Genomic DNA, 15894 nt, shown 5'->3' with positions numbered 1-15894 from the left:
GGTAGGAGTCAGGATTTAGGCTGGAACTCAGCCCTCTCTCACTTCCTCAGTCCTTAGTTGTTGGGCAGGGCAAAATCTATATAACCACACGTGTCCCTTGGACCTGGGCACAGGCTACATCAAACACACACACTTCATTAGTTCCTCCCCCTCCCCTAACCCATTACTTATTTAGGGCAATAACTTTTTAAAGTGTGCTCCTAGGAATCAGAATTACTTAAATTGCTTGTTAACATGTAAATGTCTAAGGCTTCCCCTTGAGGTCCAGAAATCTGCTTTTAAACAAATGTTCTAGGTGATTCTGATGTATAGTCTAATATCGACTCTCCCAAGAAGAAACATCTTCTATCCTACTTTGGTTGTAGCCTCAGTGTCAACATATGGTCTGAGGCTCGTACCGGGTATTGAATAAATGTTTGTTGCACAAGAGAAAAAAATAAAACATAAAATAAAAATAAAACAAAACCAGAAACTAATAACTATTATGAATAAAGCTAACTCAAAGGTTGAGTCATTTTTAGAATTACATGGAAAAAACAATGAAGGACCTTTCCATCTAGTGATTTCACCTTAAATGACAAATCCTAACATAATAGAAATCGACAATGTGATGTCGTCAAGTGCTTTTAGATGAGTGTGCAAATATCACTGAATTCCTTAGTTGCAAAACTTTCTCAATTCCCATATTTTAAAATATTAAAAATAAAAATAATTCATCAAAGAAAATGCTAATGTACTTAAATATAATTTTTTTTATCACATGAAGGGACCAACTTTTATTTCATGAAACGCATCCTTGAAATTATTAAAGGAATAATTACATGTATACACATACTTTTCAATAAATATGGAAGGTTTAATTTCCTATTACTTGTCACAAGTGGTAATTGATTCCTTAAGGAATTGACAAGTTACTAGATGATGTGGCGAGTTGCTCATGCAGGTAGACGATCCCTACATTGCTTGGCTTGTTTCTTTGGTAAAAATCTACTCTTTTATTTCTGACACTGCCCTTCAAGTAATTTCTAGGTGTTTAAATATATAAACTGATATTAAAAGAGAATGCTTATTTCCATCCAATGAAGGAAGATTAATTCTGATTTTTAAGCTGTAAAACAGGTAGCTACACTTTATCTTAGCCACAGGAACAAATACAAGACAAATGAAATATTTCATCCAGGTGGGCTTCATTTCTTTTATTGTTCCATAAGGCACTACTCTCCTCTGTAAGCTATTATGCCTTTTCCACTTTCCTTATACTAGTTACTAAGTGAATACTTTCTGAGACTTACCTGTCCCTATACATACTCTTTTTCTACCAAGAAAAAGAGGGGTGTATATACTGCATGATGACAAATGCCCCCTAGATTTAGTGTTTCCTTGGACAGTTTCTTCAGTTTATCACTCTGCCATATGTGGATGTTGAGATAATGCCAGTGTGTTTTACTAGACCTGTCCAAGTAAAAGTAGAACATTTATATGAATTTATTGGGGTTCCTAAGGCTGTCATATGTCTTTGAAATGCACGGGCCAGGAATAGGACAGATATATATATATATATATATATATATAAAATAACTCTAATATACTTGGCTTTTGCAAAAAGTGTTGCGAAAATGCTTTCCAAAATGAGACATCTTTGTGGAACGTTGTGAAGAATTCAAAGCTAAGCGTATGTTAAAAAAATAATCTATAAACAAAACAGACTTTTGACATGCCATGCATTCTAGATCAATAATTCCGAAGCTAATTTTACTAAGTTTGGTCTTATAGTAGGATACTGAGTGTTTTGAGTTTATACCCAGCCTTGTCAAAATTAATTGTATAGTTACTTCTACTTCTGAATAAGATGGAGTGACAGTGACTGATTTTACTCCTATTCTGGAAACAATCAAAGAGTGTACAAAATATATAAAGGAATAGATTTCGAGACAATGGATGTTAGGCAATGTTTCCCTGAGAGCTAGGAAAGAAATGAAGTGAGTATTATGACTGCCTCCGGGTACCACACTGAGTTAGCAGGATGCAGAGAGGGACGACCCAGACCCTGCCCCCATCAGCATGTATGTGAGGACACTGCCTGAGGAAAGAACCGTCTGAAAGGATTAGAGGTGACAGTGTCAGGAACTCACACAAACACAGGAATAGTGCCTATTGTAGCCCAGCAGCCAGAATAGAAATCCTTGTTATTCACAGTGCACAGGGTGGAGTACGTGGGCAGTAACGCTAGATGGAGCCCTGCTGTAAGCCCATCTCACAAATCTTTCATTTTAATTTAACTTACTTTATTGGGATGACATTGGTTCATTATATTATATAAGTTTCAGGAGTGTAATTTTATAACCTAAATCTTAAAATCAAGACCCAAAAGTATCAAATTATTTTCAACTAACTAAACCACAATGTGGTAGCTCTATATATCTATTAGAATAGTTAAAATTCAAAATGCTGACCATCCTAAGGATTAGTGTGACTATATGGAAAACTGGAACTCTCATACACTGCTGGCAGAAATGTCAAACGGTATAAACACTTTGGAAAATGGTTTGGCAGTTTCTTGGAAAGTGAAACATCCATCAATCATACAATCCAGGTATTTTACTCCTAGGTATTTACCCAGGAGAAACAATAGTACTTGTCTATAGGGAGATTTGTGGATGAATGTACAGCGCAGCTTTACTGAGAATGATAACAACTCGAAACAACCCAAAAGACCATTAACAGATGAATGGATAAACAAACTCTGCCAAAGCCACATAATGCAATGCTATTCAGAATCAAGAGGAATGGCCCACTACAGGTAAATGTTCCAACATGGATGAATCTCAAAATAATTCTGCTGTGTGAAAGAAGCCAGAAAAAAAAAATTATACATGATATACTTCCATTTATGTAAAAGTCTAGGAAATACAAACATCTATAATCACAGAAAAAGCAGGTGGTTGTCTGAGACAACTAGAGGCTGGGAGGGTGGGAGGCAGAGATTACAAGAGGGCGTGAGGAAACTTTTGGAATGGATGGAAATGTTGATTGTGGTGGTGGTTTCACAGGTCCATATAGTTTAATAAAACCAGTTTACAAATAAACAATAATAATTGTAAAGTTCAGTTTCTCAAATTTGTATGCGCATTGGAATCACCTGGGCAGTTTTTAAATATGCTGATGGATGCTTAGCTTTCAAACCTCAAAATTCTGATTTAAGTGCGCTGGGCTGTTGCTTGGGCTTCAGTTTTAAACACCTTCAGGTGATTCAAATAGGCAGCAATTTGAGAACTTTGGGTATATTTCCTTTTCTCTGTAAAATTAGGAGAATTTTAATTTCATGAGTTTTCATGGAAGATTCAAACGTAATCATTAGCAATAAAAATAAGCAACTTCTCCTAAAAATAATATAGACATCATTCCAAGTGGAAGTTTGTGTCTATGATGGCAATAATCAATTTTAAAAACAAAGGAAGAGAATGATATTCACATAAGAATACACTCGTTTTGTAATTGCTGCAGAGGGACATTTTATTCCACTGTCAGTGATACTGGTTGTTGAATCTCTTGTGGATATTTAACTTTGATAAAAAGCAATTTGCTGGAGGAATTCTTACTACTACATGTTTCTTAGAAAAAGTAGGGCGCAGGGAAGAGACTGTGAAGGAGCTCACCCACCTTGGCATAGATACAGCTGTCGTTGAGTCTCTGTAGTGAGCAGTTCTTGTCACAGAGAGGGCACATGAAGACTTCAGTAGCCTTGCAAATTTCTTGGCTTGAGAAATCAAAGAGAAAAAGAAAAGAAAGCATGAAACTGCTTGTTCAGAAAGGTGCTTATGTCCTACAGCCAACACTGTGGGAAGCAGCACGACAGAGAGGAAAAGAAGAAATGGAAATGGTGGGGAGTGGTGGAAACGTGAGGAAGAACTTTAAAGACTGTGGCTCCAACCTGAATTTTTAGGCTATTTGTGATGCCGAGGTTTCTGGTTACTTCTTTGTTTTTAGAAATCTCTCCCCACCCCCCAGATATTGTAATGATCACAGGTCATATTTTATACTTGGGGGACACTTCTGGGGATTTGTCACAAAGATACCTTTACACATGATTTCATGGCACACAGGATAATCCTGGGAGGAACACCCAAAGCAGTTTTAACCAAGCTCATCGGCTTTGAAGGAACTGAGCTGGAATAAAAATTGGACCATTCTGATTTCTTAAGTCTCTTGCTCTTGCCCCTGGATCTCACTGCCTGAGAATCACCAAAATGAACAGCATCCATAATTCACACAACTTCATAACCTACACAGCAGTCGGTCAGTGCATCATGTTCATTGGAAATTTGAGGGAGCTTTTTTTTTTTGGCGGTGCCTGACATACAGTCATGATGACATGACATCGTTTGTGTTTACTGAAATGTATTATATTCTCTATTAGAATGTAACTTTACAATATTTGTCTCTTCAGTTTTATGCCACTACATTTTAAAATCTCAGCACACATTGTAGATGACTTTGTGATAATTTCTCAAAGGCCTCATCGCCTGAGAGTTCACAGCAACCTATGCTTAAGACATTTTGTGCCTTTATCTGTCATACATGGTTCTTCCCACTCAGTATCCTCTGAATACGTTTTCTTTAAATCTGCTCTGAAAATGTTGAAAGTAATTTCAAGGCTTTTGAAAATAAGCCTGGAAATGCAACTGTTAATAAAAGTTTAATTGGCAGTTTTTACAGCAAGATTTGTTGTTTTCAGAAATGTATACACTTGAATGAAGCAAAACAGAATGCGTGCGTATTTCAAGTATTGAATGTACATAATCTCAAGTCAAAGTCCGATTAAAAAATAAGAATACTATATAGTAATACAGTGCTTTACTGTGAGCAAAGATAAGTTCACATCCATTAAATTTAGTCCTCACTGCAATCTCCTGCAATGGTAATCATCTCCACAACTGAGAAGAAACTGGTGTTTAATTTAAGTCATTTACTCAAGGTCATACAGTAGGTACTTAAGGGAACTAAGTTTAGGTTTTTCTGATTCTCGGTCCAGTTCTCCATCAATTATAGCATACCTGAAAGAAGGATAAGTTTATTTCATATTCAAAGGACTTTGCTGTCAAAAACTAAATTATTAATGACAATGATGGTGTAATGGGTCTTATATATATATATATATATATATATATATATATATATATATACTATAATTCTCCCACTTTTACACACATTTTATTTCTAGTAATCAGGAGGTCTATATGAAGTAAGAGGAAGCATATAAAATACACATTTTAGAAACCCCAAATGCAGAGGAGTTTATATCTTCTCTCAAAAATAGTACTAATTTGTAGGAACAAGAGAACTAACATACTTCTTAAAGAAAATTTTGATTAAAATGGGCTTGCTATCATACTTCATTGTGTTTCAAGAACGACACAATGTGCCCTGCACTGAAATGTTGTACTAAAAAGGTATTAAATTTGGTTTATACAACATCATCTTCCGCACTTTCCAAATGGTCAAACAAAAGCACCAAGTCTAGAATCCAGGCCATCAAACTGAGTCCTATTTTTAATTCCAGAATCACTACACTCATTTTCTATAAGTTGATCAAACCTTAACTTGATATGTAATATAAAATATATGAAACAATTTTTGACAACGTATTTTTTTAGCCTAAAATAAGGGATGTGCGATGATAACAAATGTCTTTGACTTTATGTAACCACTAGAGGGAGGGAGAGTGCCCAGTGACTGTTTTTCAATCTCTTGCTGAGCCTGATAATATAAACCACCACTTGAACTGTGGCTTTCTTTTGTTTTATATCTACTGTTAGATATACAGATCAAGGAGCTGATTCAAAAGAAATAATAATTATCACCATTTAAGATAATGGGAGGAGGGTCCAATTTGTCCATTTGGGGATGGATATATGGACCCGCTCTAGGGTCTTGATGCTTTCTGTAGAAAGCATGGGATATGATGTTTGGTGATGTCCATTTGGGGAGTTGTGAAAATACTTAAGTAGGTTTAAGGGAAGGTGGTGTGGAAACATGAGTAAAGCATGGATTTTAGAATCAGATAACAATCATCAGGAAAAAGCAAATCAAATCACGAGATATTATCTCATACCTGTTAAGATTGCTATAATCAAACAAAACAAAACAAAGACAACAAGTGTTGGCAAGGATGTGCAGAATTTGGAACACTTTTACGCTGTTGGAGGGAATGTAAAATGGTGCACCCACTATGGACAATAATATAGAGGTTCCTCAAAAATTTATATATATATATATATATATATATATATATATATATATATATCTATCCAGAAGTAGGATTGTTGGAGGATTACATGATAGTTCTATTTTATATATATATATATATATATATATATATGTATATATATATTTCTAAGTTATATATATAACTATACATAACTATATATATATAGTTCTAAGATATATATCTATATCTATATCTATATCTATATCTATATCTATATCTATATCTATATCTATATCTATATCTATATCTATATATATATATCTTAGAACTGAAATCAAGATCTTGGAGAGATATCTGCATTCCCATATTCACTGCAGCATTATTCACAACAGCCAAGATATGAAAATAACCCAAATATTATTTGATAGATGAATGGATAAAGAAAATGTGGTACAAACATACAATGAAGTATTATTCAGCCTTAAATAAAAAAGAAGGCAATCCTGCCATATGTAACAATATAGATGAACTTGGAGGTTATTATGCTAAGTGAAATAAGCCAGTAATAGAAGGAGACATTTTGCACGATTCCACTTACATTAGGTATCTAAAATTGTCAAACTCATAGAAACAGAGCAGAATGTTGGTTGCCAGTGGGGGGGCAGGGTGGGGAATGGGGAGTTACTGTCCAGCAGGTATAATATTTCAGTTATACAAGGAAAGTTCTAGAAATCTGCTATGCAATGCTGTACCTATAGTTAGCAATACTGTAATGTGCCCTTAAAGAGGAAAGATCTCATGTTAAATGTTCTTACCACAATTAAAAAATATACATCAGCTACAGATTTGAAACTTAGTTTACCATTTACTAGATATATTCCCCCGACCAAGTCACTTACATCTTTGAGGATCAATTTCTTCATCTCTGGATGGAGATAATATCTAACTGGGATATGACATAAGGGATATTGATAATATGTCTGGCATATCATAGGCACTTAAAAAATCAAAGAAACCCTTGTTGCTAATGATATTGACAGGAGAGTGTTTGACAGGTCCTTTAGGACCCGACAACTTTTGAAAAGCTGGTCAATACTGAGGACCACAACAATTTCTTGGTGAATTCTAAAGCCAAAGAGGAAATAATGGACCAGAAAGTTGGGGTTTCTGCTGTTTGCTCTGGACCTGAAACCCAGGGACCAAGAAGCAGGCTGTACCTACCTGCCTGTTCATTTTCATATTCCTATGTTCTCTCCCAAGCACAAATCTGACCACATTTGGTTAGACGCATGCAAATATATACACATACATATATACACAATAAATAATCTACAGCTTGATTTTCATGTAATTCTGTAATTAACTCTAGGGCAATTAAGAAATACGACTTTAATTTACATGAACATAGCTGGTAGAAACATAATAAATACAACCCAATCCTCAGCTTTTTAACATTTTGTTTCTTTGCAATAAATGAAAAAGAGTGTACTAAAATAGAGCAACACAAATTAAAAGCCTGTGTCCTTTCCACACCCACCATGAAAGCACCTACAGCTTAACCACGTCTGACACTTTGACTAGAAAAATTCAGTTCCATGAAAATTTTAAAATCAAGATATTTAGTGAAGCTTATCTTGGTTTAGAATAGAAAGTCTGACAAGCTCTTAATTATAGTGTGACAGAAGTAGCAGTAATATAATACCATAAAGCACTGAAGAAAAGAATTTGCTAATGCCTTTTAAAACACTGCTTGTACAAAAGGTTAAAGAATTCTTATTTTATATGAAAGGAGCCTAATTTACTCCGTTGGTACATAAATCAATAGGAACAGGAAATCTATTCCTTTCATTGCCTTTTGTTCATTTTCAGCTTTGTAGGAGTGGAAGGGGAAGTCTACAGACATGATAAAACCTTGTGAATATGTTCTCCATGGAACCAACATGAACAGTAGCTAACTGTCAAAGAATCATTTTCTTTCTGTATTCAATTAATTTTAAAAGACTGTTTTTCTGAAACCCTAGAGACTCCACCAAAAAACTGTTAAACTAATAGACAGTAAAGTTGCAGGATACAAAATCAATATACAAATATAGTTGTGTTTCTATACACTAACAATGAATTATCAAAAAGAGAAATTAAGAAAACAATCCAATTTATAATCACATCATCAAAAACAATAAAATACTTAGGAAAAATTAAACTTAGGAGTTAAAACATTTGTACATTGAAAATTATAAGACAGTGATGAAAGAAATTGCAGAAGACACAACAAATGGAAAGATATTCCATTCTCATGAATGGAAAGAATTAATATTGTTAAAATGTCCACACTACCCAAAGAAATCTACAGAATCAATGGGATCTCTGTAAAAATTTCAATGGTATTTTCACAGACATAGAAAAAGCAATCCTAAAATTTGTATGGAACCACAAAAGACCCCAAATAGCCAAAGCAATCTTGAGAAAGAAGAACAAAGCTGGAGGCATCACCCCTCCTGATTTCAAACAATACTACAAATCTGTAGTAACCAGAACAGTATGGTATTGGCAGAACAACAGACACAAATAAATGGAGCAGAATAGAGAATCCCGAAATAAATCCATGCATCTGTGGTCAATTTTTGACAAAGGAGCCCGAAGCATACAATGGTGAAAGCACAGTCTCTTCAATAAACGGTGTTGAAAAAACTGGATATCCACAAGCAAAACAATATAATTGGACCCCTATCTTACACCATACACAAAAATTAACTCAAAATGGATTAAAGACTTAAATTTAAGACCTGAAACCATAAAACTCTTAGAAAATAACACAGGGGGTAGCTCCTTGAAATTAGTCTTGGCAGTATTTTTAGAATTTGACACCAAAAGCAAAAATAAATAAATCGGACTGCATCAAACTAAAAAGCTTCTGCACAGCAAAGGAAACCATCAACAAAATGGAAAAAAAACAAAAAATAAAAAACCTTCAAAACAGGAGAAAACATTTCCAAATCATATATAAGGGGTTAACATCCAAAATACATAAAGAACTCACACAATTCAACATAAAAAAAAACAACCAAACAAAAATAACCCAAACAATCTGATTTTAAAATAGGCAAAGGAATTGAATAGACCTTCTTTCAAAGAGGATATACGAACCAACAGGTACATGAAAAGATGCTCAACATCACTAATCATCAGGGAAACGCAAATCAAAAGCACAATGAGCTGTGTCACTTCATAGAATGCCTTAATAAAAAAGACAGAGATAGTAAGTGTTGGTGAGTATGTCGAAAAAAAGGAACCCTTGTGCACATTGGTGGGAATGTAAATTGGTGTACCAACTATGGAAAACAATATGGAGAGCCCTCAAAAAGTTAAAAATAGAAGTACTATATTGTCCAGCAATCCCACTTCTGGGTATATATTCAAAGGGAATGAAAACAGGATCTTGAAAAGAAATCTGTACTCCCTTGTTCATTGCAGCATTATTTAAAATAGCCAAGATATGTAAACATCAGTGTCCATCAGTGGATGAATGGGTAGAGATGTGATACATGCATATGCACGCGAGCACACACACACACACAGGAATATTATTCAATCATGAGAAAGAAGGAAATTCTACTATTTTTGACCACATTGAGGGTATTATGCTAAGTGAAAAAAGCTGGACAAAGAAATATACTGCATAGTATCACTTTATATGTAGAATCTTAAGAAAAGCCAAACTTGTAGAAACAGAGAATAGAACACTAGTAAAAAAAGTTTTTCTTTTCAAGACACTGTAACTCCAAATCACAACTTCACTCCTTAGCCTCAGAGGTTCCTGATTCCACAGCATATAGAGAAATGCCCAAAATGGACAGGTGTTTTCCTTGGGCGCAAGTATGTCCTGGAAGATGCCACCTTCCAGAGTGGTGGTGACTTTGTCAAACTCCGAAATAAACCTGTGTCCAGATAAAATGCTTTTGAACAGAAGGTGTTTTTTGCTTGTTTGTTTGTTTTCATGCTAATTGTCATTTGTTCTTTGGAAGGACAATTGGACTCTGAGATACCAAATCAAGGAAGTTGGTTATGGAACAGGATTCATCTCTAGGATAATGAAAGTATTTCGTTTTTAGGCAAAACTCTTATACATATACATAGGCATATTATGTACATATTTTTAAAATAAGAAAAAAATGCATTTTTATGACCCTATTAATTATCGTGATTATTGCCCAGTAGCAAAGCCATGGTGAAAAGTTGGAATGAAGGAGAAAAAGTGCTGAGCTTTTGAAGGAGGCGAGAGGTGCTTTTTCATATTTTGAATTGTATCACACAAGGTTGAACTTGATATCCTTGTGATATAGGAAATAGAACTTGCTGTTAGGATGATTCTGTGCTGCCAGGGTGATTCTTGTCTCTGCTGAATAATAATATATTGTTCTCATGTCCAAATCTGGAGTCACTTCAACTTTAACAGAAGAATCACCATTTTGATAGATGTGTGATTTTTGTTGAACCTTATTTCACTGCTGTCTGGACATCTTGAGGGGAAAAAAATATAACTATCTGTCCCTATAAAGAGTAAGAAGAAAGTAGGAAATAATTTTATGTTCTCAGGAGAGTATCTGAGTGCTTAGAGCAGGATTTAGGTGGTGTGAGTATTTTGTTTAGACATCTTTAACTATGTAAGGCCCCCTCACCTGCAAAAAAGAATACTCATCTCCAAGGGTGGTAGTAAAGGTTATATTAAATGAAACCATGTACTTGGAAGGTTTCTACATTGTGTTAAAAACCTGTAGCTATACAATTATTTTAACTAATGTATTGAGAGGGCATTCTAGACTATCAAATGCTATGCGAATGTAAATTATATAAAACTATCTATTGCATTCTTTATTGCAATCATTATGTGGGATATATTAGAATGAGACATTTGGCATAAAGAGAAACAATCTCAGAACTTATCCAAAGAGAATTTGAAATATAAAAGTAGGGAAATTACCTTGTTTTCTAGTGCTGCTTCCCTACCAAAAAAACAACAAAAACCCAACAAATAAATCGTAGCACCATCACATGTTTTTTATAGTCAGCATTATCATGAAGGTTTTGCCAAATCAGAAGAAAGGCCAATAATTTTAAATAAGTCTGTTGATAGCTTACCTTACTTGACTTGCATTCATTGTAAATATTCCATAGAAGAACACACACAAGCCAACCAGTGCTGCAGGAATCAGCATTCCAGTATACCATCCCAACCAAGCAAAGTACAGCCCAATCTTCTCTCCAAAATATAGCCTGCACGAGAAAGCAAATTGTTAGCTTGAGTAAGTGACACTACAAATACTGATCACACCTACTCAGAATTTCAGATGGACACTTGAGGCTACCAGCTCACTTCCTTGTCAGCTCCATCTGGAGTATCTTAATATTCCTGATTGTTAATTAATCTAATGATGATGACACTGTTTATTTCTAAACATTCTCCTTATAGGAACAATTTTATAAAATGTGTTTACTTCTATGTCAAACTTACTACGTCTCACAAAGCTTTTTATAAGTTAATTCTTGCTTTTCTCCATCCTCCTAGTACAATCCCTTTTTGTTTTCCACACACAGAGCTGTGCTAAACCATATTGCTTTTGCATAAATGAGAAAAAAAGTCTCCTCTCTCGGTGGATGCTGAAAGCAGATTCAATTTCAGTCTCATTGCACCCTTGGCCAGACTCCCTTACACTAGACACGACTTGTACAATTATGTCACATCTTCCTCAACAAAGTTCCACTCTGCAGTTGCCCGAGCACATGACTCTTTCCTTGGTTACTACTTTGGGATATTATGATGAGGCAGAAAAGGGTTAATAAAAGTGAACCTGAAGGGGGGCTGCCAGGCCCGCATCCCCTCCCCAGAAACCACTCAGGATCATCCCCTAGAAATAATTCAAAATGTCCAAACACTCCAAAAAAGAGGAGATGAGACCTAACTGATATTAACTGGTTCTTCACACATGAGCAAACTGTTGAAAGCTGTCAGTTGAACTCTAGCCTCATTATAATACAATGAAAATAAAATGAACATTAAGGCTTGGCCCCTCTGTGGGTTTTTCTGTATGCATTCTGGGTAAGAGCATGTGCAGAAAGAAACTAGTTATGTAACCAACACATGTCAATCAAATGACCTCAGTCTACAGGTCACATCTCCTTCTGTAAGGAAATGTACCTACCCTTTCCTATATAAGAAAAAGCTAACCTCAAGTTAGGTGCAGTTGTCTGCCCCCGCAACTTCTATGCCTGCATCTTTCTTCTTGAATAAACTTACTTCCTTGCTCTCTTCATTTTAGGCTGAGTCTGTGAATTTATACACCTTTTGCGACTGACCAGGGGTTAATTCCAACGACACAAAATATTACATTTCACCTTCTTCCCCTGTCGGTCTTGTACTTACCCTTCACTTTATATCACTTCTTCCGGGAAGACTTTTCTGACTTCCACTCCAACCTTGGGTCAGATGCCCCGGTTCCTGGCCCCACACTGCCCTCACCCACATTTCAGTCCTAAATTTACAACACTTTATGGCAATTACCTGGACCTCTGTCTTGTTTCACTGGTTCTCACCATAGGAAGTATTAAATGAAGCTAAGGAAATGAATGTATTTTAATTCCCATCAGCTGATGAATGTAGTTGATATGGAAATGGCAGATGAATAAAGCAGTTCTAATGACTACTCAGTCACTCTTTCCTCACCAATTCTACTGTCAATATTAACTGTCATGCAATTTATAAAGCTCTGGTAAGAAATAATTTCTCGAATTCTTTACTACTGTTTCAGCTACATCTTCTAAAAATGGTTACTTAGCACCCAGTTTTATTCCAATGAGAGTTTTAAAGTTTAGCGTTTTGTAGTTCATTTGGAAATATTGCACTAGGCAGTGATTCTTGCGGGGAAGAAAATTCTCTTGTTATTTTTTTCCTTAATAAGATTTTTGCTTTTAAAAATCATTTTTCTAGTTTCTTTTCTGTATTGAGCCAACTAAAATTTGTTTATATCCTACCAGATATAGACATGGAGTCATCCTCCACTAAGCATCATTTATGTAATATTTTATTTATTTCTCCTAGGAGATATGGATCAATAGTTTATTCATTTTTTATATAATGATAACAGTCTACTTTGAGACAGAAGCTTATTATATTAACAGGTATTTCAAGAAAACCTTTGTTCCTTTAAACAAGTGTCGCTCTGTGGGTTAGAGTAGAGTTTTTAGCACATATTACTAATATGTAGAAATATCTTTATAATAATGCTTACAGAGGATTGCTCAGAGAGATACTTTATACAGACAGTATTACACCAAGATTTTAAATTACACATTGCTGAAGGTTAAGAGGAAACAATGTTATTGGACGGGAGTATAATCACGTAAGTTACCACAGGTTTCAGATCTGTTTCAGGAGAGGGATGAAATAGTCTTAGGCAAAGAAGGCTGATGAAAATGCCTTTCATCTAACACACACACACACAGAAAGAAAATGCCCTTGACCTAGAGCATTGGCATTCATAATCTTCTAGGATGTCTAAGTGTTCCTTACAGGTACTTGAAAAATCATGACAACACAAGGAGGAACAGGGGTTGCTATTTGTGTCACTTCCCCATCACACTTCACCCATAGCCATTTTCTTATCTGTTTTATATATCGGTACCCTATGTGACATTTCATTCGATGACAGGATTCTGCTGCTCAAAAACCTCTATCATAAATACAGAAATGATGAAGTGAACTGTTTAAGAGTATTATTACATTTAGTTTTTAAATCTGAACCCCTCTGATGCCTATGGTGAAACTTTTAAAAAAATGCCACACAACTATTTTGTTAAGCAGGTTTTATAGCTGACAATTTTTACAATGTGCTCTTTTCAGATTCAAATATTTTTTTCCATTTGAGAAAAGACCAAAACTAAGATAGGTTTTGGCTAGTAAATGTTTGAATTCATTCTTAAAATGGAACAACAACAAAAAAATACAACCGCATGTCTAGAAATGATTGTTTATAAAAAGAGAAAAGAAGTGACAGCCCCTCACCTTTCACCCACTGCTAATGAACTGCCTGTTTCAGCACCAGAGAATACAGGCCTTGTCTGTAGGTCTATTATGGTCTCCATCTTCCATGACCAAAGTATATAAGAAACCCAACTCGTGAACCCCCTCTTCCTCTCACTACAGATAGGAAGCAACACAATGAGATCCATGTCCTCAAAACTGTGTAGTCTTAAGAACAACTATCCTCCAAATAAGATTATACAGTCTAAGATGCATGTCTGCCTCATCACCATTTCGATTTTGGTAACAAGATGCTGAAATACCATCTATATTCTTTTACGGCTTTCATCTTTGGCGGGGTGGGAGGGATTCATGACATCCTTCTCCCCTTAGCCAGTTGAGCGTGAAATATATTATTTTCATAAGCAATTTTTCCCTTCTATAGCAACAGCCAAAGAATTGGTAAAAGCAGATGAATAACCTTATTTATTGAAAATAAAGATGGCTTGCTGAAATTAGCTCAGTAAGAATAGCAATGTCTCCTATAGATAAGTGATTATAGACACTGAAATGCTTGCTTGAAAATCCAAACTTCATTTTTTAATTTCTGACATTTATTATCATCCATGATTTCGGGAATGAGCACATCCCACTGTGTTCATATAGCTCTAAAATAATATTTCTTTCACCTGCACAAATAAAAATCTGATACTTTGTTGTGACTGACAGAATTAGAATCAAAGCATCTTGATTTTGCATATACCCAAGTATTTAATGTTTGAAATAAAAAATGATTTGGTGCTGGATGTTATGCTTTGGGCATCCAAATCCATGCTCTACCCTTCCCTTTCTGCTATGTGCCCCAGGAGGCTCTCCTCTCTGGACTGTATCACCTATGCTCCTTCCTTCTTCTGGCTTTCTGATGGGCTCACTGGCCAACTGGAGGAACCAGCTGGAGATCACAGGGTGGGATAAGAGAGGTGTTGGGGTAGTGATTATCCTGATTTTCTCCTTCTTGGGTTATGGCTTGGCTGCAGCTGCTTTCTTCCTAAGGCCGTAGCTTCTGTTGGGCAATATCCCGCCTTCTCTGGTTACAGCTTTTCACAGGTTCTGCTGACTGCTTTCCTCCCTTGTCCCTGCAGGCCTAAGTTTCATAACGGCATCCAGCTTTTACTAGTCCCTGAAAGCTTCACATCATTTGCTAGTTCACTTGATCCTATTTACACTTCTGTATATAATTCTTTTATGAAATTCTCTTCAAATACCCCTTCTATTCTACCAGTTCTATCAGTTCCCTGCTGGTACAGTTATGAGTGGATCTTGATATTTCTATTTCATAAATAATTTAAAATATCAATAATTATAACATTTTTAAATTTATATTTATAAAAAAAAGCATACAAATGCTTTTTCCCCTTTCATTCCGTAAGTATTTATAGTTAGCCTAGGACTTGAGTAAATCCTTTTAAATACATGTTTCCTGATTTAAAAAAAAAAAAAAAGTATCCTGCATCAAAATAAAATAAATCATGAATGTAGAGGAATTTCAAGACTAATTCCAGTCAAGGGCAGTTGCTCACTAGACTATACTTTTTGCAATAGAACAGATACGAAATGTTTGTTGGAAGATAAATACATGCACAGATGCTGTATTGGTCATTTTCCTCTTTGC

General features: G+C 35.3%; 1 protein-coding gene across 5 annotated transcripts in view; it reads right to left on the bottom strand.

Moving 5' to 3' along the window:
• The window catches only part of ANO3 (anoctamin 3), a 337137-nt gene that overhangs the window by 63561 nt on the left and 257682 nt on the right, over positions 1-15894 (bottom strand). For all 5 annotated transcript variants that reach the window (XM_074336148.2, XM_074336149.2, XM_019749178.3 and 2 more), the window contains 2 exons: positions 11345-11479; positions 3661-3757 (listed from right to left, as the gene is read on the bottom strand). In XM_074336148.2, coding sequence (XP_074192249.1) covers positions 3661-3757; positions 11345-11479 — 232 coding nt within the window. The remainder of the gene's footprint in view (positions 1-3660; positions 3758-11344; positions 11480-15894) is intronic.

This window comes from Rhinolophus sinicus, chromosome 14, assembly GCF_057876585.1.
Source record: "Rhinolophus sinicus isolate RSI-liver-muscle chromosome 14, RSI-T2T, whole genome shotgun sequence".
In the NCBI taxonomy this organism is placed as follows: Eukaryota; Metazoa; Chordata; class Mammalia; order Chiroptera; family Rhinolophidae; genus Rhinolophus; species Rhinolophus sinicus.
The sequence above is the reverse complement of the archived record's forward strand: the minus strand, read 5'-3'. Positions and strand labels throughout refer to the sequence as shown.